The following is a 27553-nucleotide window of genomic DNA, read 5'->3' on the forward strand; positions in this document are numbered from 1 at the left end:
TTACCAGTGAAAGTAGTGCAGTACCTAATAGAAACAAATGTTTTTTTTTTCAGGTTGTTGCAAAACAGGCAATCCAATATGCTTTGTTGTTTTCCCGACACTGCTTCTGTTGTTTGTCTCAGGGCTGAACAGGAGGAGTAATTAAATGTTCTCTCATCCTCACCATTATCCATAGTCAGGGCAATGACTTCGCCATGGGTATTGTGCTTACTATTGATTAAGAGACTAGAGAAATACAGACTGATTGAGAAACAGAAAAGATATTTTAAAGCGAAAGAATAGATGGAAAGATAGGAGAAGATTATAGAAAATGAGCCACAATTTGCCGTTTGTTGCAAACCACCCAAATCATCTTTGTAGAGCAACAACTGGTCAAGAGACATATAAAGCCTTATGATTGTCCTGTACATTTACTGTAGAAATCTAGTTCCTGCACAAGGACTCATTCTCCCTGATATTATTTGTTTTCTAAAAAGTGCATGTTTGCCTTTTAGACAAAATATTCAATTTTTACACAAGTACAATGCTTTTACAGCTGCAAGAGCACCAAGACAGGGCTCATAATGGATCGCTTCAAAAGCTCCAGGAACACCTTCACGTAGTTTACTCTATCTCTTATGTTCAATTACATTACTGTAATTTACACTTTCATAACCACAGACAAGACGGGTCATTATTTGTTGAGTTGATGCTCTGCTTGCAGTTACTTCCGCTGTGAGATATGCATTGACTGCTTGCAGTCTGCTGGCCCAGATAGGCTTGTGTTGTGTCTACCGAGCAGGGCACTGTCCCACATTCAGACTGCTCTTCATTCCCAGAGTGACTAACACATTGACAACAACAGGAAAGTAAATGGATGTGTAATGGGGCAGCGGGTGACTGCGTCCCCCCAGTGCCCCAAATACAAGGTATATGTGGTAGTAAAAATAGTATCATGAATGTTTGATGATGCTTCTGCTCTTTGCTTATTTGCTTACTTTTAAAAGAAAAAAAATTAAGTCATCTAGTCATCAGTCATCATGTGAATCACTGCTGGTAAAACTTAAAAAATCTTACTTAGCATAGGATGAGAGGTGAAGATGCTGAGCAAAGTTCTCCATACCTAACCTATCAGCACGCATTTTAATTTAGTTTAGTATTGCAGTAGTAGTTATTGTGAATTAAAATGATCGACTGAGTTTAATAACTGGTAACTGTAATTCTTGAATATGATCATCAAATAATCAAATATCAAACATCAAATAATTATAGAATAATTCTAAATGTTTTGAAGTATCACTGTTCTCTGGAAAAGGATGTTTATTGCTAGAAAGAACAAAATGAAAATTGTTGATGTGGCTGGGAATTTCAAACTCAATATAAAAAGTGGAATTAAAATTGATCATGACATAAAGTTTGCATGTAGCTGCCTGTGGCTCAGGATGTTTGTAGGTTAGTTTATGGCATATACATAATAAGAGTCCTATTGCTTCATTTTTAAAATTAATTATTTACATTTAAAGAAATAAGGAAATGCAGGTTTCTCTTGTTTTTTCAATTACATTCAGCTCATTTACTTCTTTGAATTTATGTGAGAAAGACTGAAAAGTCATTAGCACATGTGCTCAATAGATTGTATTTACTGAATATTCAGCATGCAAAGTCTTCTAATACAAAAGAAAAATTGAACAACCAACAATGCAATTTTGAATCTGTTCTTCAAACACTTAATTTTAACAGAGGTGTGAATCATGCAGATGGAGAAGTAGCTTCTCATTTATTAGAAATGTTTTGGTCTGCTTTCATTGCTGTTATAAAATGGCTGGGAAACGAGGTCAACCCGTCTGTCTGTGTGTCTGATCAGTGGATGAGTGCATTTTCATAACTCTAATACCGTTTTGGTATAATGAGAATGAAGTCACACAGTGCAACAATAAATGCAGATTAATTTTTTTTAATGCAAAAAGAAGAAGAGGGAGATTACATTCATGTGGAGCACAGTAACATACCATATATGGCAGTATGCTTTTTTTAGTCTTTATCCGTTTTCTGGCATTTCAAACAGGCTGACTTATGTGGTACACATGCACTAAAGAAAATATTTACCACTCTTTAAGTGCTCAGGAAAGTTTTGCATTTAATTCATTTAAAGGATTGGTAAGTTAAGGAGCACATCTAATGCAGAAACACATCAAATGCTGAAGGAGCACACTGACATATTATAAATAAAGTTATCTGCAGTATTTGTTTAACATACTGTACATGTTTAAGAATATATAAACAGTAAATCTGAGTATTGCATCATGCAGAAAACTATTTTCAGCAAAGATTGGATGGAATTCAGTGGAAGAGTATCAGCAGGACGTTGTATTTCATTGTAACCTTGATGGAACGTCTGCTGTTTATGCTGCTTGTTTTGGTTAATTAGGTATCAATCCATTATAGAATGGAATTTAAATTACTCTTTAACTCTACTTGGAAACTTTTTTGCTAGTCGATAATCCATAAAAAACTCATTACAGTTCAGTGACATATTTTAAACCAACCAAATCACCAGAAATAATGAAGGGAATCTCATTCGGGAATCTTTGACTGCCTAAACAATTTTTATCATTTAGAACAGAAGTGAAAGCTAACCTCTGCCTGTTGAGCTGAGTGAAATGAGCTGACAGATTACCTGCAGTTTAAGATACACAGTATTATGCAATAACAACATCGAAGTGCAATTGATTATTTTGGCACAGTTTCAGATATTAAGTGGTCACTCACTTAGTTGTTCATTGTAAACACACAAACTACCACAGCAGGTATAATTACCTGCATACAACAGTGTCTATTTCACAGACAAGGTAAGACAAGTAGTGGCAGGGCTGAGCAATAAAGCAATAATGATAATTACCACAATATAGTTTCCTCAGTGATAAAATATATCAGAAATATTCATAAATCCAGTGAACTCTTGAAAAGAGAGAAAATAAAGCAGAGAGACCCTCTTCCCATTCAAAAAGACACCCTGCACAACATTTGTGCTGCTTGCTGTGACCCATGTTTTATTGTGATAGCACCCTCTACTTGGCAGAGTAATATAATGAAAGCAAATAAGAAGGTTGATGCAGGGCTGCAAAGTCCACAAAAAGAGGGTTGGGAGTAGATGCATAAGTTGGAAAAGAACATACAACATGTAGGCCACCCAATGACTTTTATATAACCTGTGCTGTTTATTATCCAGGAAAACTTTATTTATTTCAACCAATGAGTACTTGAAATGTGTTGCTTAAACCAACACCTGGTTTCTATGTGTAATAACCATTCAGGTTAGGAACAGTTACTGGTTGTAATATATGTAAAAGAATGTGAACGGGCCACAACCAGACAAATCATTTATTTTGCTATGAAAATTCCTACAAATTTCTGACCAACTGCAATCAAAGAGGTAAACAAAGGTGCGATCAAAAAGTTCTGAATTTACCAAGGAAAAGAAAGAAAGAAAGAAAATTCAAAAAAGAATAATAACTCAGTTTTAGTTTGGCTAGAATTCCGCACACCTCTTCCCCGCCTCTGCTTTTTGCAGATCAGTCCAAGTGGTCACATCATGACTACTTGGACTGGACAAGTCAAATTTGGGAAGTAGGCAGCTGGTGAGAAAAAATAGTGTTGGCAAGGCCAAAAAGCTTCAGATTCAGGTTGCAGAATGTTCACTGTTAGGATGTTGAAAATTCACAGTGCACAACCATAGTAATCAGTCACACACACACAACCCTGTTCAGCTATCTTAGTGAAGACCTTCATTGACATAATGGTTTCCCTAGCCCATTACCCTAACCCTAACCATTAAAAATGAATGCCTAACCATAACCTAATTGTAACCCTGACACTAAAACCACATTTTGAGCCTCAAAAAGGCCTTCAAACTTGTGAGGACCGGTGAGTGTGTCCTCACAAGTGACTGTTGGTTCTCACAAGTATAGTAGAATGCAGATTTCAGTCCTCACAAAGATAGCTAGACAGGAACACACACACACACACACACACACACACACACACACAGATATGTTCTTGGTCATAATCCAACTACTTGCTGTGATATGAAGTTTGGTGTCTGGTCTCTCAAGTCTAAGGATCATTGTGAAATCACAGGTTCACAGTTGGTCACAACTGTACTTCCATGCAGTGATCAAACAGTAACAATCCAGAGGTGCACATGGAGATTACCATAAAGGGATTTCTTTTGCTTTTAGGACTATTTGATTACAACTCATTTGATTTCTTTATTGACTGTAAAGTTTCTTTACTACAGAAATGCATATATCAATTCAAACTACCACTTACCACTCTTTATTTGAGTCTTTTATTTGATTTTATAGCCCAAACATGAATATTTGGGCTATAATCACATAGTGCATGACTGATATAAAAATAAATAACTTACATAGCTAAAGAACTAACAAAACACAGCAAATATTGTGATAACTATCATTATTGCATGATACTGTACTTTTATTTTGATATTTCAGACAGATTGCTCAGCAAACCATTAGCTTATAATGATCCACACTCATTGTACTTTATATTGCAGTCCACAGAGACACAATTTATCTAGAGGGATTGCATGCATGGAGCTGGTGTTGATAAAGGAAACAGTCAAGCAGGTCACCCCATCCTTGCAGATTCACAGTATTAAGAGATTTCAAAGGATAAATGATCTACAGCAGAGGTCCAGTTTTATTGCCACTGTTTGTCAAACAGACCTTCGTTGTCCTCGCGCTTGTGCCCTGTTGACTATATCCTGGTACATCTTGGACCTGAGAAACCGTGGGTAGGAGTCTTTCTCCATGAGGCTGTAGATTTTACCTTGGACTTCATTGAGGCTGGTTGGGGTGGGATCCGCCAGGCTCTGCTTAGTCCTCTCTCTGGTACGGTAGTCAATGTTAATCTGCCAGGACAAAGAGAGGAAAGAATAATTTTGAGGATAAGAGTCATTTACTTTCAATAATGTAATAGTCAGTTTGTTAATTTGTCATAATAAATAATAAAATGTCTCCCTTAACTACATGCATGAACCTCCTCTGAGCTCTTCCTCTTTTCCTCCTGCCTGGCAGCTCCATATGCAACATCCTTTTCCCAAAATATGCACTATCCATACTCTCCAGTATATGTGCAACCAATCTTGGTCTTACCTCTCTTTGCCTACAAACTTTGTCTACAAACCACTCAACTTGAGCTGTCCCTCTGATGTACTCTTTTCTAATCCTGCAAATCTTGGTCAGTCCCAGTGGACATCTTAGTATCTGCAACTCCTCCACCTATAGTGCCAGCTTCTGTCTTTTTGTCAGTGACACTGCCAAACCATCATAGCAGGTCTCACTACCATCTTGTAAATCTTCCCTTTCAGTCTTGCTGCTATCCTTCCTTGTCGCACATCACCACTAGATGCTACCAGCCTACTTCTATCCTGTTACCATGATAAGAATCTTTTAATTTCTTTTGACTGGGTTTAAACAGTGAATTATGGGTTTAAAATTAATAGTCTTTTTATCAATTCAAGTCTGTAGAAAACTGCATTAACTCACCTCTCTTGGTGCCTGAACCTCAACAAACTCCTTAAATATCTTGTTTGCTTTTGACACCAGCTTAGCTGAGCCCTTGATTTTTTTGTAGTCTTCACAGGCCATCCAAAACTCAATATTCTCATCACTGAATTCTGACTTAAGAAATGTCCGGAAAGCTGCCAGCCCATCTGAGAACAAAAAAAATGAATCAAAAAGTTAAAGAATGTAAAAAACAAAAACACATAAGACTCACGTTTCTGCACAGCAGCTCATTTTACCCTTTATTATCCGTTGTTGTAGGCTGAACATAAGCAGGAAATTGTATTATAGTTACACCATAAATAAATCAGAACAAAATACTCCCACAAAGAGAACACATTTTTGTCAGCCAAGATAAGTGAGTAATTAATGTGCTCCCTGTTGACGTTATGAGAAGTGGGGCATGTTTTTCTTTGTGCCTGTGTCATGCTGACATGTCATTTCCACCCTTTCTGGTGTTTACCTCTTAACACGGTGCAAAGCATGTTTTATGTAGCAATACTGTCTTGATTGGCCTCCAACAGCATATACGCTTACCGTGGTGCTCGGAAATTTGTAAACCCATTATAATGCTTTGTTCTTCTTACCAACAAAAGCATGAGAAAAAAAAACAACTTTAAAGCCCCCCCCCCCCCCCCCCCCCCCCCCCCCCCCCCAAAAAAAAAAAAAGAGAACTCAATTAAACCAAAATCAGACAAAAAATATCACACTTCATTTATTTGAGGATGACTGACAGAAGAATATGAATATGTTTTCTGTATCATTTGGGACCTCGTTTATCACAAATGAGTGCGAGAACTGGAGCTAAACATTTCCAGTAGCACTAAATCACTGTTGGATATCAACTTAATGGACGTTTTGCCATATTTGTCTGTGAACAAGTATAGGTTGATGTCAGGTTTTTGCACATGAACTGTTACGTTTAGGTTGCTTCTCAGATTTTTGTGCTATTTGAAGGTTGTTTGTAGATAAATGAAACAAAAATAAACCTGTTTTATGTTAAAGATACACGAGCAATCCACTTCTATGTCTATATAAGCACTAACAAGCACATGGGCACAATTCTAGGTTCCTGTTAGACACCATCACCAGACTTCTTACTCCTGCTCAGTCATGACTGTGATTTTTTTTTTTTTTTTTTTTTTTTGCTGGTAAGGTCAATGGTATCAGATCACAGTTCAAGCCAGGAACCTTCCAATTTGTCCAAGTGTCTCAGCCCACCCCGTTGTCTGAGTTTTATCCAATTTCCATGACAGATCTGCCAGATATAGTTTGCATATGTGCACTTCTTCATGCCCAATTGATATTCGTTGCAAATCTTTTAATGAGGTTCTACTTATCACCTCCACCTCCTGTCCATTATCAGCCTGTCTCTATCTTCTGTGTGCATGCCAGATTTCTTTAAAACAGTCACTGTCATCCTTTTGCTTTAAAACCTCTCCCCAGATCCCACCATTTCAGACATTTACAGTCCATTTCGAAACCTCCATCAATTTGCTAAATCCTTAAGAAAGTTGTGGACCATAAGTTACTTATTTCTCCTGTCTATTTTAGACATCTCTGGTACAGAAATATTAACGTTTTTTTCCTCTCAGTATTTTTTCTCTTAATCTGTTATGCATAAAAAAAAGGTATTGCTTGTTATTTTGTTCTAACAAGTCACATATTAGCTAACAGTGCCCACAGGTTGAATGCATCCAGATGAAATACACAGTATTCCTTTTAAAGCAAATTAAGGTTAATACCTTATTACAGGAACATCCAGCACTCTGTTCCTATTGATTTAACATCACTTATGTAATCCAAATATGTGTGTGTGTTTGTATCTACATTTTTTAGTGTGCTGCTCTAATGCTTGGTCAGTTGAAACAGGATGCACAGGTGCATCACGCTCCCTGTGTCTAGGGAAATCCTCTAGTTTTGCCTGGGAAACATTATTTTGTTGTGTGTCAAACTGATGTGTTATGTCATAACCTCAATTTTAATAAAGCTGTTCAAGTGAGTATGACTTTGCTTCATTCAAGACTACCATTTGTTAGCCTAGTGTTATGGAGTTCATCACTGAACAAAACTGGGATGCAGCTGTTGCCACCCACCCTTTGGACTCCAACTCTTACTAATTTTTGCAAAAATCTTGTCCAAAACAATAACTAATAACTACACGCGTATTACTGACTTGGGAGTTAATATTTCAGTGTCTATTAACTGACAGCAATCTTAAAAGTGCAAGTAACACCGTGCAACAAGGATATATTGATTTGGATAGGACTTACATACACCAGTTTTGGTGTATGTATGAGAATTATGGTGTGTTTTAAAGTCTTGTTCTTTATTGTCTTTGCTGGTGAAATGATGAGGAAACAACAGAGGGAAATATGTGTTTTTTAATCTGCCAGGTTTGTAACCGTTCATAAACCCTGGTATCTTTCACCTGGAAAAGCCCTAAATTGTACAGTATGTAAAGAGGAATGAATTTCATATAATTGTACTAAGAACAGAATTCACAGACACCCAGCTAAAGCATTCACCTAGCATTTCAATTAAAAAACAAAAAAAGAGGGTAACTGTGGATTGACATTTAGTTAGCAAGGACAGTAAAAATAAAGATGGTCCTGGGTGAACTTTAAAAAAGTGAAATGGTACAATGATGGACACCCTAAACCTTTCCTGTAATAGAAATACTGGGATAATCACGTTATGGTTTTAGACATTTCATCATTCACCAAATATTCAGCAATTCAAGCTCACTCATGTCTGGTAATATTCATGTATAACAAATCAATGATTTTAATTATTTGAGACAATATTTGGCAGAATAATTGGCAAAAAAACCAAACGAATAGCTAGTTATAACCTCATGTGTTTCTTTATCAAAAAACATTTTATAGTATTTCTCTCGCCTTGCTACAGATACTGACACATTATTGCCACAATCATTGGTCATATAACTGGACAGGTATACAGTGTTTTTATTACCATTTTTAGGGAAGCATATGTTGTAAATTGTGTGCTTGATCTATGTACATGTATGCATACGTACAATAAGGAAGAGAAAGCTGTCAGCTCATCAAATGTTACTTGGGGTCAACAGTCCCGAAGGTATCATTAAACTCATCCAGTATTAGTTGACTGACCCAAGATTTTGAGTTGTTCCAGGAAACGTGGATAGGACGTCAAGCAGCCTAGATTAAAAGTTCACTTCCTACAAATGACGATTGATTTCTATATTGGTTTTAAAAAAATGAATTTGACCTTTGAGGTTCAGCAAGACACGAGCATCCTAATTGTAGGAGGAAAATATTTGAATTTGATTTGAGTTGATCCGACTCTCACCAAGTGGATGTGCCCTTTACTCTTTTAGTTCAGAGTTTTCTGTCAAAGACGTTACGTCACATGGCTTGTCAGCAGAAAATAAATACATGACCCATTTGTGCAGACAGACGTGTGAGTTGTGAGTGCATGCTGCTGTCTGTTTGGTCCAAGGGGAAGGTCAAAGACGAGGATGTGACTCATTATGCGGCACGGACTCTTAACAACAAAGAAATGACACACTTGCATAACATGGGCTTGAAAGGAGAACAGTAAAATTTGTTTGTCCTGAGTGAAAAATAGAAAGTATTAAAGAAACTGAAAGGGGCTCGTTTACTTCTGTATAAGGTGGCTTTCATTTTCTTGGGGCTGGCTATGGGTGTTTGGTGCAGTACGAACTGTTCCCACAGAAAATAGAAAGTGTTCACTTACACTTGTGAGTGAGGAGGCTATCGAATGATTCAGACCATCGAACAACTTCATCGGTTGATAGTCTGATGGAGAGAAAGACAAGAAGTGCCTCAGTTACATGCTAATCAACAACTATGCTTTAATGTATTTTGAGTCCTCTGCAGTGTTTTATATAAATTCTTGAATGGCAGCTGAGTTTAATGCATGATTAAGTCCTCCTCATACTAATCCTTCTTCTCAAGGCCATAAAATATTTCAAATACCAGGTTACTTTTAAAGATTGGAGGAGACAACAGAGCTACAATAAAATGATTAATGTCTTTACATTAGTATAGCATGTGTATAGCAGTCTGAAATATTTGAAAACAATGCCACAAGTTTCTTTAGTGAGGATGTGTTAGAACATCTGACTGTGTACCTTTTTTCAACTGGCCAAAATAATATTTATTTGATTTATAACTATTACTGAGCCTAAGTGCAAAAAGGGCTATGTTAAACAGACAACTATGCTGTACAGTTTGCTCTGTTTGTGCTTTTGGCTCATACAGTTAATCACATTAAGAAAAGATTTTAAAAAATTGAGTGTTTATATATATATATGGAAATCAATGTAAGCAAATATAAGTAATCTATATATGATTAAGGGACTGTGTGTTTCATTGTCAAAAGAATAAAAATCATAAAAAGTAGCATGCAAGATTAAATTCAATGAAATATTTTGTAAGCAGATCTATAAAAGAGAACTTTTTAATTTTCACTATGAATCTGTATTTACATGCATTATGGTGAACCTGTACGTATGTGTAACATGCACCTGACAAAAAAATTCTTTGACATGCTTTAAAAAAACGACTGGAAGGTTGGTTGGATCAATTCACACAGCTTGAAATGCCATCGCCTAACATACATTTAGAAGGTTACTGATCCAACATTAAAGTTTTGATGTAACCCCAAAGTACAGTAAGCTTGACTTCATAATATGCCATATGATATAATGTAATTTCGAGGCCGTAAACACAATTTGGAAATACCAAAAACAGTTATTTAACATTATATAATATTATTATATTATTTTTGATATATTACATGTCATTGTGGTGAAATTAAACTGACCAAAGACAATTTTATAAAATGCTATACATGCTATAAATTTCAGCCAGTTTATAGGTGGGTGCTAGGCAATATGATGATATCATAATATCTGATATAGATAAGAATCAGACAGCTTCGAAGCCTAAAGTGCATTTGTTTGCCAACTTAGGTTGGGCAGACAAACAAACAGAATGGTTTAGTGCAGCAGTAACATTCATACAGTCATTACAGCAGGACATTGCACCGTTGAAGTTATGTCCTCTAGTAAATGCCAAGGGTGATTCTTGCAAATATGTTATAACTTAGGACTTGCATTAATAATAATAATAACTATAATAATAAAAATAATACTTGTGTCATTCTCAGAATGTATAATACTTTTGCCGACATACTGCTCAAATGTAAAGCAATAAATTACATTCATATCACCTCAAATTAAAGGAAGTCTTAAAGGCAACTTTTCCTTGAAAGGTCTGATAATTCTAATTATTTTACACAACAACAGGTCAAGCACAAACATAATTTGTAGTCTCATAAAACCAGCACAGGAAGGCTTTTTTTCTGGCAAACTCACTTCAGACACCTGGCTGTGGTTTCGTGGGCTGGAGGCAGGAATTCTGAGAAGTCATTGTAGGAGTCAGATTTGTGGGACAGGCAGCCTAGTCTGGTCTTCATGGTGCAAATTTTGCTGAAAAAGAACACAGTATTTAATGGTTTTCAACAATTTTTTTTTTTAAATCATGAAAACTGACTTTTGCATCATTTTCCATATTGTCTTGGTACTTTGCAAGAGTCGCCCCTTTATGTAACACTACCTGCATCAGGACTGAACCTGTGCTCCAAAATCATTCACAGCACTTTAACCACAACACACCTCCAACCTTCTCCACTGGACCCCCTACCCCCAACCCCTTCTTGCTTTTCCCTGTGCCATGCTATTTATAATATACCGGAAACACCTCTGCTAACAAGAACCTTGCTCTTACATAGTTGCTGTTACCAAGGTGGCTAATCATATGTTTTGTCTTTGCGTAATTGGGCTGTTCCTTCAGATGGTGTATTTATAAGTTCTCAAATGATGATGGATGGCCTGCTGAATAAGCTGATCATAAAGAAACAAGATGCAGGCCAACTGAATCCAAAAGACAGGACTAAACATGGACAACAGGTGCAACTCCATATGCAAAGAGCCGATTCCGTATGGCTCTGCCTCATTCAGAATGGAGCTTCAAACATCACTGATACCCAACTTCCCTTCCTGAGAAAGTGTTTTGGTGTGGCTGTGTAATGCACGTGATGCAAAGTTTTAAATGAGTTTCACAGAGTGTGAAAGGTAAAGATTTTTTTTTTCAATTTTTCTGATCATTTTACCTGCACTATAGATGATAAAACAAATAAAAAAATGTATTTTTGCTGCTATTCTGCTCATCATCTTATTTATTACCATTAAACCAATCACAGTGATAGAACACCCACCCAATAGCTAGGCTTATTTGTGATTTCTCTATAAATGTATCATGTTTATAGTATTTAGATGACCATTCAACATGTGGGGAGTCTTTAAAAGCCCCACTGTGTATTAACACTCTCCCCATCCCCCTCCCCCCACACCCAACCCCCAACAAAAGAAAAAAACAGCGTCTCTCATGGACCACACTGAAACAAACCATATCTCCATCTCTCATCACAGTCTGTCCTGTTTCATTTGTACACTGCTGCTGCCATGTACAATTTGTCACTGTTCTGCCTCTGGGACAGATGGGTCACTCCAGATGGGGCATGGTTATAAAGATGCTGTTTTTTAAAAGTAAGTCAATACGGATAGTCTCAATAAACTGTCATTAAGTGTCAGTGTTGTCATTAGTACTACTTCCTTACGTAATTTTAACTGTAAAATGCTACTGTGTATTTAAATCCAGTGATGTCTGTCATCACTGAGGAAAAGACGTACCCTAACTAATAATTCTATGCTATATTTATTTGTGTAATTTGGCTTTCACCATGTCTTGATATTGTAGATCATTCATTACATTTCAGATTTTAATTTTCATAAAATGCTTAGTTTGCTAACTGGAAAAAAGCTAAACCATTTTTGCAAGTTATCTATCAGTTGACATACGCTACATGAACAAAAGTACTGAGCTACCCACACGTTACACCTAGAGAAGCTGCTCTGCCATGAAGCTCCCAGCACACAGTTTTTGTCCTGATGTGAATGCCAAGAGGAGTTTTGGAGAAACATTGGTGACTTTATGTGGCTTTCTTTCTTGGTGACTGAGTTGTTGTGGTTCGTAAACACTTCTGCTTTGCAATAACACCACATACATTTGAGCATGGAACACACAAACTGACTTATTGCTTGTGAATACAGACAGAGTGACTAGGTTCTTGATTCTATACAACTGTGGCACCTTTGTGACTGAAAAACCTTGAATTCAAAGATAAAGAGGTGCGGAAAAGTATCGTTGTCCCTACCGTCTACGACATTTTACCAGATGACTGCATGACTTCTGTTTTATCTGTAATAAAAGCCAAATAAAGTCACTCTTTGTTTGTTTCCAGTCTTTCAGCTGATCTAAGGTAAACAGCTGCTGACAGTAGCACGTATTTGGGTAAAGATTTGTCTTGTCCACTCACTTTGTTGCAGTGTTACATCCACAGGATGTTTGCTTGGCTTTGGTGATAGTCCTGTTATGTAAACATTTCCAGAGTGGGCTACTTTATTAGACACTGGTGAGCTTTAGAATGACTCAAGCAGCTTGAGTCTCCATCCTTCTTTTCATTGTAGTTGTCCATCGATCATAAAAAGCCATTATTTTGGATAATTATCCCAGTTTAGTGTCCCTTTTTCTTCGATGATATCAGTGCGGCAGAGGAGTTGGAGCACTAGATTGTTTTGATGTTTGGACCTTGAAGTGGGAACATTGCATGAAATGTACTGTTTATTAGCTGACCGAAATCCATTTGCTGGACATAATGGGCTTCATCCACCACATGAATTCCAAAGCTCTTTAAAATATTACTTTTTGTTCTCCGTCTATCCACTCCTGGGTGTTTTGAGGTGTTGCATGCATGTAAGAGAGTGTACGTTCACTTATGTTTGGGCTGCACTAATGCAGAAGGTTTGTGGTATTGCTATTTAATTAAATTTGTTCAGCACTCTGCCATTAAGTGGAAGAGGTAAGCCAGTGAAGTAAATCTATGTTCACACAGGAGAACATGAGGTTACAAAACAATCAATGAAACCTAGAAGATTGTGCAATGACAGATTTGTTTGGGTTTCGGTTAAGAGTTAATGCTCTGTCAAAAACCTTTTCTACTCATCAAACGTAAATCTAAATAAAGACTGTAGGCGGGTTGTTTCAGATGCACTGCAGATGTGATGCAGCCTGCCCCAGAAACGCCCAAGTTATATGTCGGATGTTATATATAAAACAAATCCACTCAACTAGAAAGGCAGCTTATGTGTCATCTATATGAGTCATATTCTCAAGGTGCACTTAACACAAGGTATTATTGAAAATTAATTTTCAGAGAGGAAAGCTAAAATAATAGGCAGGGATATTTTAAGCATAATAGACTATGTATAGACTTGTAGTTAACTAAAGATCACTAGTGAGGGCCGAGTTGTGCGTCAGTAGTTAGGAACATTATAAAAAAAGACTGATGTTAGAATGAAACAAATATAGCAATAACACAAGAAAGACTAAACTTTAAGATTTAAAATATGACATGACAAATTTGTAATGTCATATTAAATCAAAATTGTCAAATTTAGTGGCTGTTATGCAGCTTTTACGCACAATTTTCCCCACAAGATGATGCAAAGCTTTAAACCTATTAACATCCACCAGATTGCTGCTGATTCCTCTAGTGCAGGACGAGCATTTGGTCCCATTAAGCTAACAGGCTAAAGAAGCATAGTTTCAGATACTTAAACATACTTCCTTTCAAGCTCTCGTACATGTGTTTTGGCCTTGCAGTTCTTCACTTGTAGCATTTTGATTTGGATCTGCCATATAGGTGAAGATTTCATAAGAGTTGATGTGCATATAAGCAACCTATCGAAATATATGAGGTTAAGTGTTCAATGATAATAGGTTTGGCAAACTCCATCACCTGGATGGAAATGTACATGTGTCAAGTAGCTTTAAATCAGCTGTGGAACACGGAAACATAGATCTATACATTGCAGAAGGTGCTAACTTTTTTTTTTTTTTTATCACTGAAGTAATGTAATCACCAAATCCATTTCCTTGTGTCTATGTTTGATTCAAATCCATTTCAGTCCCAAGCTGAAATGAAAGCATAATGTATTTCTATTTAGTACTGTCTATTATTAAATTCAATTTGGGAATACTTATTCATATTCAGCAACATTTCTATTCCATTTTAATTTTGACTTACAATATATTTGTCTCATATTTTCTAGGCTTAAAAGAATAACCATGCTTATATTCAGGCTGTTTCTATGAGATTAAAATCAAATGTCAGTGTTTTTCATATTTTATTTAATTCTATTCGTGGCAGAGGACGGGCACAGGCATTTAGGTGTGTGCAAACAGCAAAAGGCAATGCACAGGCTTTCCTACATGAATAATAAAACAATAGTGTTTATAAGGTCCTATTCTACAAATATTATATTTGCCAAGCACTTTGTGGCAATAAATATCTAATGTAATCAGCTGCTTCTTCAATAAATTTCAATAAATGCTGCAAGTAAACCCCAACTCCACCTGCTGCAGGTGCTGTAAAGTAAGGGACCTTCTAGCCAACAGAGCAAAAGGAGCACTGCAGTCAGCAGAGCCGTGTTTGCAGTCATGAACTTTTCAAATGTAATAGCATGGCCTACTAGTAAATCACAAAAGTGTTGTTTCCTCAAACAGGTGATTAAAAAAAAGGAAATGAGTGAACATCCTTAGGTGTCAATTTATAAATCTGGGCTGTCGAGTCATATAAAGTCTGTGAGTGAATTTTACAAAAGCAGTATAAGAGTGAGAAAACTGACAAGGGTGCACTTAGCAGACATAAACAATGACGCAAAGCTGCAAGACTCACAACAAATCTCACTTAAAATACTCTCCCAAAGAATAAAGACTAGTCAGAGAATAGATGGGGATTCATTCCATTTTAGTGGTGCACGAGAAACCAGATCTGCTAAGGTTAGAGCACAAATGGGGAGTGTCTACATTACTTATTTGCTACTTTACTTAACATAATTTGTAGTAACCAAGCTATGCTTTTAAACTGCACTTCCTGCAAAACAGTGCAGTCATTTAATCATCCCCTTTATGAGCGATCAGTGAAAATGAAAGGTTATTTCATGCAGATTGCATAATGCATCGAACATATTGCCTTTAGACCGCAATTAGTGATTTAAATTGAAATGCATCTGTTCATATTTGGCAATAATACACGAGCATTTAAATTTGAAATACTGGCACGTTAGACAGCATCTTTCATCCATTAGTTCTAGAAACAGAAACTATGTATTATAGTTAGATTTTGTTTGTGTGCCAGGCTGTGCCATTCTTTAGCAGGCAGAGGCCATCAAGTGAAATTGATAAGGAGAGACATTTATATATTGATAAGCTTGTTTGGTGAGACAAAATTGTCAGTATCATGGCAACAGATGCCCTCCTCCTGCTACTTTGTCTTTTCTCCCTGTCTCTTCTTCTTTGTTTAGACAAATCTGTATGTCCGTGGCTGTTGTGAGGTACATTCTTCATCTGCAGTATGATGCGGACACGTGCTGCTGCTACCGCTGAGCTATTTATAAAAACCCCTGACAAATCCGTGTAGTCAGGGGGAAGCAGTGCATGTTCTATTCAGCCATGCAGCAAGGCTGGCTCCTGGAGGAAGGAGGCTAAAAACAGCAACAGCGCTCGAATGCCTCAGATACACACAAGTACGCCTCGTGAATCTAAAAGTACAGGAAGCATCCGCTAGACTTCCAGTGTCTGAGATCCCTGGTGGGGTTGGTGGATTAAGATGTTAACATGTAGATCATGGAAGCTGCGTCTGTGTGTGTGCATGTATACGAATATCCTTTGATGTTACCTAACTTGGTGCAATGCAGGTTTTAAGACGTCTCTCCATGTCCTCATTTTTGCATGCTGACAAGAGACACTCTGCAGTTCTATACACTGTATGTGTGTAGTATCAGCTTTTAAACAAATCCTGTAAAAAGGGATTAGATTGACGTACATATAGCATATTCATCCAAAAATTCTCTACTTGTCAGCATGCTGGTGTATACTGGTAAAATGCATTTATTTGGTGCTAAGGAGAGGGACCGTATTGATTAAAAAATTAATGTCGTACTATTCTATACACTGCATGACCGCGTAGGGTACATGTACAGGGACCTGGTGAATATGTCGGCAGTGACGCTGCGTTGACGTTAAAAGCAGAGGGCATGCATGTCAGGTCATCTCTCAAGTTAAGAGAAGATAATCTTATGCACAGGTCACATCCCTGCTCTTGTTCCTGTTGAGTGCCAGTAAAAATAGCAGCCTGTCAAGTTAAAGTTTTATACATTGCTCTTACATTTTCTTCCTACTTCCGAGCCCATCTCACAGCATACGTCATACTGTTTCGGCACTCTGTTTTGCTAAAAGACACTCACACTTTATTCCAACATTTATATGTTTCCCATTATTGTAAAGTTATTGACTGTTTTACACTATAGGTTTGTCTCTTCTTGATTGCCACTACTGCTATTCTGTTTCTACTTCTACTTTTAGAAGTACTCTAAAAATTGAAAATAAAAACTCTAGAAATCCTACAATAGTGTGTCACCTCTCCAAAGCCAGACATCCATCTAACAACCCATGCATCCATCCATACTTGACTGCTTATCCAACTAGGGTGTTGAATTTATCTGAAAGTGTGGTCTCCATGTCTACCATCATGGGCAGGTTACCAATGCCTAAAACTCTACCCTGAATATCAAATGTTTAGTCTAATTAAAAAAAAAAAAAAAAAATCAAAGCTCATAATAAGAGCTAAGAGGATTAAAATAAGTAATTATTTTGAAAATATGTCTCATTTTGAAAATATATTTTCAAAATAGGCCAACACTTTAATCAAACTCTTTTAAATAAGAGCCTTAAAAGAAAAAAAAAGACAATCATATAAGCTAACGTAAAATGTGTAACAACATTAACTCCCAAAGCTTTGTAGAGCTCACATTGTGTGACATGTCATTCCAGTTCCAGTAAGAGCTGTCTATCTTGCCATTAAATTAAAGAAACAACCCTGAATATGTCACTGTCTAGGTCACGCATAACACTGATTGAAATAATGAGGAACTGTTTCACTTTTAGCAGGGTGACTCAGCCTTCCCACTATTTGTTACTATTATATAAAACCTTTTAAACCCCAGACCATGTTGGATGTCAGTAAAATGGTCTTGGTTTCTCTCTCACTCTCAAAAACCCCAATAAACTTTATTATGAGGGGAACTCTTACACTGATTACTTAGGACATGAGACTTGTTAGGGTTGTTCCTGAGTGGTTCATGTGCCAAAATAACCAGCTGCTGTAGTTCTATTTTTGTAAATTATATAATATGGACAGTTTTTGCTCCTCAGCTCAGTCTGTTGTGTATAGTCATGTTCATAATAGAGCCACCCTTTAAAAACAATGATTTTGCAGTGTCTGTAATACTGTCCTTAATAATCATCATAAAGAAAAGCATTTGAAAAATATATAGTTATTATTATATGCCTATTTTATATGATATTTATATTACAAAAACAATATATTATGCAATGTTACTTATGCTATTATTGTTTCACTCATAAAAAAATCTTTATAAACTTTCTTCTTAGTTCTTTGTCTCAGTATCACCACATCACAATATCATTTGAGTACTTCACACCCAGACAGGAACTGGCATTCACACATCTTTTAATTAATGGATCTATGAGCTGCTTAATTACTCCACTCACTCACTGTCAGCCTTACACTTGCTCTTTTTCACACACATTAAGGAAAGTGTACAGTTGCTTATGTTATCTCTGCAAAACCACTCATGCATGCTGACTGATTTGCTTCTGTGGCACTGTGTCACCTTGATGTGCTGACCTCTCGCTCTTTAGAGAATAAGTCAAAAATACTCTTTAAGGAATCAGCAAGTTCTTCTGGACCAAGTATGGCAAGAAAAATCACACAGAATCTTTTTATGTACATACATTTAGTACATAGATAGAAGGAGAAATGCTACTGGAGTGCTAATATTATGCTTAAATTATTAGTGAAGAAACAACAAAAGAAAGTATTTTCTTTTGCCATTCAAATCCCCAAAGTACTAGAAAACTCTCAAATCTTGGCTAGTCTGCTGCCAAATGTCACAATCAAAGTGCGATTGTTTGTCTAGCTCTACTCTCCATTCATTACATAAGCCTGTTTTTGCTGTTTTCGGGCTAATTAAGATGCACTGTGACTCAGATGACAAGTTATAAGGGTGACTGCTCGGCAGTTCAGCTTTGGCAAGTCCATCCATGTCCGTTCCCTCTCTGCTGCAAACTTGTCAGATTTGATACTTGAGTCACAGGAGCACAGCTGTGGTCTTGCACTTGTGCCTTCGCCTGTGTGCATTTGTGTACACTTGGCCACGAGAGCGGAAAACCGACTGCCCACAGAAGTATGTGTCAGACCATCTGATGTGTTGCCACCTTTAGCAACAACAGAAGGAGAAATCATGGCCGATTTCAGTTTTATTACTGGTCTCAGGACAGGCCAATTCACAACATGCATTGCCCTGAAGAACTGTTAGCTGCCATTCTGTTCCAGAAATGTCTGCAGACTAGATTCTTTCTGTTGTCAGAATTGAAAGCCAGTTCAACAAAAAATTGAATAGGTGATAATCAAAGTGTTAAAGAGAAAATGAGGACTGTTTTTTGATATACAGTTAAGTCTATATATGTTTGGACACTGAAAAAAGTTTAGTTTTTTTTACCTGGTTACAGAAACATATTTGGCCTGAAGCTGATTTGAGGTGTGGTGTATATTTTGCTATGGACAGACAACATTCACTCAAAGGAGGTCCCCATGCAGGTGAAAAAAGCCACCCTTAGGCTACAAAAATTGAGAGAAATTGCTACAATAGTTGGAGTGGCCAAATCTACAATTTGGTACATCCTGTGAAAGAATGAAAGCACTGGTGAACTCAGCAATGCAAAAAGACCTGGATGTCCACAGAAGACAACAGTGGTGAATGATCACAGAAGTGAACAACACTCTGAAGGAGTATCTACCAAGTCTACCATAAAGAAAAGATGGCATGAAAGTAAATACAGAGAGTTCACTGCAAGGTGCAAGTCACTCATAAACCTCAAGAATAGAAAGGCTAGATTGGACTTTGCTAAAAAATATCAAAAAAAACAAACAAACCCCAGCACAGTTCTGGAAAACCATTGTTTGGAAAGATGAAACCAAGATCAACCTCTACCAGAATGATGGAAAGGAAAACCTGCATCTGGTGACATCCATGAGCTTAAGACTTGCCAGCAAAAGTTTTCAACCAAGCATTAGAAATGGCCAATTTATTTTCAGTTATTTAATTTGTTTTTTTGTTCACATGTGAATTTTGTTCCATTCCATTTTCCGATAACTTTGGTGAATGCTGTTTACAGTAAAGTCTTTTGGATTTAAGGCAGTGTTTCCCACTGTAGTTGCATTGTATTGCACTGTGGCATGCTTTTATGCATAACAGCAACTCGAAATGTAGAGGGAACGTAGAGAGGTTGTACAATGGTAAATGAATGAATGAATGAATTGTGAAGGATAGAAGAAAAAAAAATATTAAAATACTACAGCAAGTAACTGGGTAGCTGTGTGGACAGCACTAAAAGAGCAGCACAGAAAATGCTCTGCAGTAGAAACGGTACTAAGAAAAAGCATGAGAAAATACAAAACAAAACAGGGACAGATGTAAGCAATCCAATGGGCCAAACATACATTTATGAAATCTGGTTTAATTGTTTTGGGTCCATTTTTCTGATTCTTTTTCTTTCTATTGGATTCATCATTTTATTATAACTTATTCTATTTATGACTGATAACTTAGACATCGCCATAAAAATGAATGGGTCTATATATAGTCACACCCATGAGCAAAAGTTGCATGTACAGGTGTTTTGATATGTAGCGAACCTTGATGTTGTTGCAAAATTAGCAAAAAAAAAAAAAGAAATCCTATTATTTTCGCTTGGTTAGTCAAATAGCTTTAAAACTACAATTATCTGCCCTCTTTTGTGCCTTAAAAAATGTCATATTATTGTTATTATTATTATTCTTTTCCTCCATTTAGAACTTTGTAGTCATGGACTTCTCAAGTTCCATACATTTTCCATCTCAGAAGCAACATTCTAAAAGCAATGAGTTCTAAAACTACTCTCGAGTCAGAGATTTAAAATTTTCATTTAGTTAATCATGTTCCATAACGCCACAGTTCCTCAGTCCGCCGAGGCCTGCCATGAGAACACCTGAGCTCATTACTCACTTCACGAGTCAACCTGGGATAAGAACTGCCCAGGGGCTTTTCAGTACATAACACCCTGTTACTATTTTCATCTTCCTTCTACTCAAAAAAGTACATTCATGTATGGTCAGATTATTGTCACTTCCCTGCTGCAGGCTTCTCTTTATCAGTTTATTGTGTAGAAACATAATCTGTGTTCACTTCACAAGCTCCAGCGGATTATAACTTAATCTCAGACAGAATACAAATGTACAGCACTGACCATATAAGGGCACAGAACATTATCTGTTATTGCAGTTAGTTTGGGATCCTGAAAAAAAAAGACCCATCTGCTCTATGAGTGCTACTACGCTTTTCATGTCAAGCGAATATATAATGACACGCACAATTTTGGTCACCCACAGTTTGGTCGAAAGTTCATTCACTGTGAGTATATATGTAAAGGCTGACCTGAGCAGCACTGCTCTTTTATTTCCATCTTTTACAGTTTCAAAGTAACAAAGAAGGAAAATTGCTTGAAGCAAATGTTTGGGCACACTGCACGGTCTGTACTTAGTAACCGTCCCCCTCACCCCCAGCAAGTATCACAGCTTGTAAACAGTTTTTGTAACAGCCAAGAGTTCTTCTTGTCTGGGGGAATGTTAACCCAGTTTTCCTGAAAAGTGCTAGTTATGTGAGAATTTTTGGGCCATCTTGCATGCATTGACCTTTAAAGGTCTATTTTCAGATTTTCAAATCTGATGTGTGGTGTATTGCAAATTAGAGGCTTAGAGAGTTTTGGCACCCCTTTTTGCAAACATACTTTTACTTTTTGCTGCTGAAATATACTCTATTTAAATACCTTCCTTTACAGAACTTGTTTGCAAAATGGAACAAGCTTGTTTAGAACTTTACTTGATAGTTCCTAATTTTGTGGCGAGAATGCACAAAGCCTTGATAATTTTTCAAATGTGGCTGAGTGATGGACCAGAACACCACCAACCTGGATTCTCAGAAGCTCTTTTACAGTTAATTGGAGAAGCAGTTCTCCAGAAAAGATCTCTGTCTTCTGAATCTCCAACCTTGACACCTGTGGGTACTGCTCACTGCTATGTCTTCATTACATTATCAGCTGAGGAAAGGGCTGACTAAAAAGGTTTTACTATCATTGTATAGCCTTATGTCTTTTGGAGTCCAATTCTTACTTAACCTATACAGAAAAGAAATTAGAACAGTGGGGTTGCTGAGTTCAGTTATAAGCACTTCAATGGCATGCCATTCTTTATTTCTTTGTTTATTTTTTAATTTTATAGGACTCTACATGCACTTTTTATGTTGGCAGCTGAAATTAATGCTATGGACTGTCATCACTGAGTTAGATAAAGGCTTCAAAAAAGATGTCTGAATGTGGTTCAAAGATGGCTGCAGGAGCTGCAAGACCAACTTGTCGAAAGACTTAGTTTGGACCGAGGAGAAACAGAGCTGTTCTTTTGGACAAATATTAGAAATTTAGATGATTCACTGTATTATGCACATTAGAAATAAAGACAGTGATTTACATTGAACAGTCAAATTCTTATTTTTCTATTCCCCTTAAAAAATAAAGTTCCAAGAAGAAAGATGAAGATTCTTGAAAGTTACAAAGAAAGAAGTGAATGTAATGTAATATGAAAACACTGAAAATAATTAAAAAGACAATTATTGGTATGGGTGTCCTGTCATCCTTGCTCAAACAAACGTATTAGATATATAGTATGATAGATTGATATTTTGGGGGACTCATCACAGGAACCCTCTTTGGTGTCTCCTAATTTCAAAATTACTCATGTACACTCATCACCACTTTTGTGCATCAATATGATCAACTTCTAAAGACCTCTACAAGTACAAACTAAAAATATTGAGGAGCATTATAATTTCCTTAGCCCAGAATTAGAAAAGTGCAGTTCATTGAAGCAGTTTGCTGCTCTGAGGGATAATTCATTCAGAGTTTGATGCTACTGTAGCAAAAGCATTTTGACTGGTGTACATTGGCTATCAGAGATAATGTGAATAGTTAAAGCGGCACTAATGGTTTTGTCCACCTAGGTGCTTTTTATGGGTTCATTAAGTTGATTAAGCTCATGGTAAATCAACCTTATGATTAACAATAAACTTAATCAGCTACATTAATAAACCAACTGCAGAGTTTGGTGATACTTTTCTTTGGCAATGTTTTGCTTCATAAGTACAGCTATTAAATATTTTGCATTACATATACAATATTACACACATACAGACACACAGACACTTTCATGCTTTTTTATACCAAAGTCGACCCCAGCAACAGCTGATGATTAGTTTTCTGTCAAAGCATTGCTGATCTTGATATTTTAGGTATTCACACTGACTGTGATAACCTGGTATGCCTCTTGAAATCCTTACATTCTGTGCTTTAATAATGTGTTACACATCTTTGCTTTCACCTCCCACAGTTCTCAAGTGACCACCGGGAGCCCTTACCACTGTCACTCACCTCGGGTGTAAAGGGAGGGCGAACAAGGCTGCCCAGTCGTTGGCCAAGTATTTATCTCAGAGCTATGTCAGATTACACTCAAGTAAATCTGCTTGTCACTGGCTGCACAGAACTATTAAAAGCACACGCATGTTTAGGATGATAAGGGCACGGCAATGACTTGCATTAGCTTGTGGAGAACATTTTGCTTGGTGATAAAATTAGAGCTTGTCATCTCCTGTGGGCTAAATCTGAAAATGATGAGATGTGACTAGACTGAATGAATTTTTTTTTCTTCGGTTTTTTTTCCACTGTGTCTTTTTTCTCACAGTAGGCTAGTCTAGTGTTTTGTGTTTTGTCTTGCTTTACCTGGGTTCATTGGCCTAAGTGTCAAAATGCTTTGTTCGGTTAACTGCTCACTACTACAAGCTGTAAGCGTGTCTCTTTTTCTCAGCCCGCCTTCAGTCATTTTTGTAATCAGTTTGTTCCAGAGACTTATTTTAAATTGCAGAAAATCAGATTCACTCCTAGGCCTCATATTGTGTCTACTAAAAGCATTTCATTTCAGCAGGATTTAAAACTGTGTTTCATACAAATGTAACAAGAATACGCTGACTTCCATTGCTGAGCTACAGTGGTGCACTTGTGGTGACAATGCTAATTTTAAAAAATATGTGATTTTCTTCAATCTTATAAAAAAGATTACAGTACAACAGAACTGTTAACATGTTCTGCAAAATGCATTATGGTGATTGTACTTTATTTGTAGAGGCAATGTCAGACAATCATACAATAACATAAAACTAATGTGTTAAGTCAAATAATCTTTTATGGGAAATGTAATGCCAAGGGATTAGGCCTTTTTTTTCTTCTTTTTTTGTGACAACTGGCAGCTGGGACAGGCACAGAACATGAGGACAGAGAGCAAAGAGAATGAAACGTGACAGAAGTCCCTCACTGGAATTGAACTGGGTACATTGCATAATGCTCACCTTAAATCACTGGTGCACAGGGACACAATTCTGGCATATGCTTTATCGACACAACAGTGTTGTACAAATACAAATACATTGATTAGTATGTAATAACATCTTCCCAAAAAAACTTCTTCATCCTCATACACTTGAAAATAATCCATTAAAAATACCTAAGAGCAGGCATTTGTTAAAGCCACCATGTTGCCCCGCCCATCTTGAATACAGTGACTGCAATACAGTGATGGGCACTGGAACTCTGTCTAATCACATTGTATCCAAATAACAACAGACTGGACACATACTGTAAGTAGTTCTTATAGGCATTTATGTGGCATGAAGGCAAATTTTAATTCATGCCTGCACTTTCTGACTCAGGATATGAAGGCTCATACCTATGATGAATTGGAACCTCTTCTCAAATGATGAAACAAAGAAGCAAAAACGTGAAGCCAGAGGAGCTACATAAAACATTATCCTCTTCCTTCTCATCTGAAACTTCATATCCTGAACTGAATTCAGGACTCTAACACATAAAAACATGTATAAACGTACTCATTTATTATTACTGTCAAAATTACGTATTGTCAGCAGATTAGACATGTGACCCACCTGTCACTGAACAGCTGACAAGGACAAAAAACACAAAACAAAACAGAACAACAACAGCAACTGGTTATAAGCTAACGTGTTAGCTAATTTTAGCCAGTGTGCTAAAAATCAGATTTTCCCTCTGATAAACAGTTTCATTACATTCTCACGTAGTATGTAAATTATTAGTTAAGTGTTCCTTCAAGAACATTAACAACAAAGTTTCACTAACTAAGGGTAACAGAATCTCCTTCCCACCCAACATATTGACACTGCAAACATACTGATACATTGCAAACATAGTGGCCTACATCCACTACAGAAAAACTGGAGGCAGAGTTGATTGTCCTACACCGGCCACTAGGATAATGCACTTTAGTTAGGAGCAATAAGCTAACAGAATTCAGTTGACTGCAATTTGCAATACACTGACATCTTTCGGTGAGATTTTACACAGTGTACCTTTACTACTATTACTACTACTACTACTGCCCAAAAAACACTCACGGTAGCATTGTTAAAACTGACTAATCTAAACTTTACTAGTGCTGTCAGCGTTAATCTCGTTAAAATAACGTTAAATTGTTTGCCCCATTCCCAACAAACTGCATGTGTTTGCACATTTTGCGGTGACATTTTGCACATTTTTTGATTGAATTGACTAAATGCATTTCTGCTGGGGGTTAATGTTCTTTTTTTTTTTTTTTACTTTGCCCATCCAGAGTCTAGAACCACCACTGACAGGATGTGAAGGCTCCCTTCCAATGTAGAGATCCTACTATTAAAAAAAATTATCAGTACGACTCTCAGAAAATAGGGTTTCCTTGTCAAGTACAAGTAAAACTGGCTAAAGGTTCACAGAGGAAAGTGATAGAAATTTAAAAAAAAGTCATTCCATATTTTAGGTGAATTGACCCTTTATTAATCAAATCAATGGCTGAAAAAAGGTAATAAGGATTAGGAGTTTAGGAAGGTTCGGGATGCAACCTCACCCTCAGATGCCACTTGTGTAGACTTCAAAACCCTTCTCCGTTATTGATAGCAGTGCTGAGTGACATTTACTGGACTGAAAAGCCCTCAGAGCTACCAGAATCAAGGGAGGGAAAGTGGGAGGGTGTGAACTGATTTTCAGGAGTGCTTACAGGAAACGGAATTGAAAGCATGTGTAAATAAGAAAACACTTAGGAAGACATTTAGACTGGCAGTGTACACAAACACTCCTTAAAATTAGCTGCATGACACTGATTTTCAAAACTTCAATTACTCTCCCATAATAGTTTCATTAGTGTTTCCAATATTAGCCCCAAAGACGTCATATCACTTAGTCAACAGTGTTTTCCCTGATTTACTAGTAAGCCTCCATTCAAAGCTACACATAATAATCCGTGCTGTGAACCATCAAGAATAACAAAGACCTACATAATGCCTGGAGCTCGGTGTCTACAACAGAATTACATAACACTCTGTCACCCAATAAATTAATATGGATCCTTTACCTTGAGTCCGGTGTGAGAGAGCAGCTGGACTCTTTCTCCCCCTCTTTTTTATCACTGCCTATCCCCAACGTGCCTTTTGGCTGAACGCAGCCTCCGTCTAGCCAATGCTGTTGTGTATTTGTGTGAAACTGTACTGCTCAGCACTGAAGATATCTAGTGTTTCTGATGCCAGTGAGTGGGAGCTACATGCGGCATGCTCATTGGTGTGAAATTGTGAGGTGGGGGGGAGAGAGCAGCTGAGATGGATGGAGGCAGAGAGTGGGGCTGGAAACAGAGAGAGAGTCGTAGGGGAGGAGAGCTTTGTTTTCATGGGGAAATCTCCAAGGACAGCCCAGAGCACATCTGTGGAGAGGAGAGGTGCTGTTCGGTGATGTCAGTGAGGTTGCGTTTGAAAAGATGGGAACGTAAATGTAGCGCAGGAATACAGCTGTGGGTGGCTACTGATGCCTAAGGTTGACTACCCAAAATTCTCAAGAGGAAACTAAAACTATTTGTTTGAGATTAACACTCTAAGAACTGTTGAAATTGGTTTGATTGTGAGGTATTTTAGGACATTAGGGCGATAGCAACAGAAGTCATTTAATTTTTTATTTTTTTGTAATTTTCTTACAGTTTTCTCTCACTTTTTCTGGCCAGGAAACTGCATATGAAATTCAACCATTTTAATCTAGTGTTTAATACTTGACTAAGCCTCTGTGATTAATAAAGCATTTTGATGCTGATTTACATGATCAGCATAAAAGACAATCACTTTAATGTCCGTCCTCTGGATCACTAGATGCTGTGCATCCGAACGAACTAAAATAAATAAATAAAGATTACGTAACCCAAAACCTAGTGTACGCTCAGGCAAACTGGAACAATGATGATAACATGATTTGGTAGTCAACGAAAGCCCAGTTATCTTGCAGTAGCTTTTATTTATCTTTGTGTATGTGTAATCTTGGATAAAACATAAAGACAATGTGTGCAAGAAGTGGGATTGCACCTTCATTTGTTTGTAAGCCAAAAGCATATGGAAAATGGCACATGACAAGCTTAGGGCACATAGATGCGAGTGAAAGTGAAAATTATTTGTCTTACTGCAACGTGAAGAGAAAGATAAGATCTAAAAGGAACTGAGAATGTGGAGGAGGCAGTCTGGCTGAGAA

The 27553-nt window shown here is 37.1% G+C and overlaps 1 protein-coding gene across 1 annotated transcript; it reads right to left on the reverse strand.

Moving 5' to 3' along the window:
* Positions 1 to 1917: 1917 nt before the first annotated feature.
* Positions 1918 to 26657, reverse strand: LOC134646913 (regulator of G-protein signaling 8-like). The gene is made up of 5 exons (XM_063500952.1): positions 26403 to 26657; positions 10954 to 11067; positions 9309 to 9370; positions 5550 to 5716; positions 1918 to 4912 (listed from the first exon to the last, which is right to left on the reverse strand). The coding sequence occupies exons 2-5, from the start codon at positions 11052 to 11054 to the stop codon at positions 4718 to 4720; spliced, it is 525 nt and encodes a 174-aa protein (XP_063357022.1). The 5' UTR covers positions 11055 to 11067; positions 26403 to 26657; the 3' UTR covers positions 1918 to 4717.
* Positions 26658 to 27553: the final 896 nt, after the last annotated feature.

Source organism: Pelmatolapia mariae, linkage group LG17 (genome assembly GCF_036321145.2).
Source record: "Pelmatolapia mariae isolate MD_Pm_ZW linkage group LG17, Pm_UMD_F_2, whole genome shotgun sequence".
NCBI classification, from domain to species: Eukaryota; Metazoa; Chordata; class Actinopteri; order Cichliformes; family Cichlidae; genus Pelmatolapia; species Pelmatolapia mariae.

What these genes read in the sequence shown, in the direction of transcription:
- LOC134646913 (XM_063500952.1), bottom strand. Translation starts at nt 11,054, where the DNA reads ATGAAGACCAGACTAGGCTGCCTGTCCCACAAATCTGACTCCTACAAT. An exon ending in ACCACAGCCAGGTGTCTGAA is followed by an intron (nt 9,371 to 10,953) that starts GTGAGTTTGCCA and finishes TCTCTCCATCAG; the next exon opens with ACTATCAACCGATGAAGTTG. An exon ending in AGGTTCAGGCACCAAGAGAG is followed by an intron (nt 4,913 to 5,549) that starts GTGAGTTAATGC and finishes TTGTCCTGGCAG; the next exon opens with ATTAACATTGACTACCGTAC.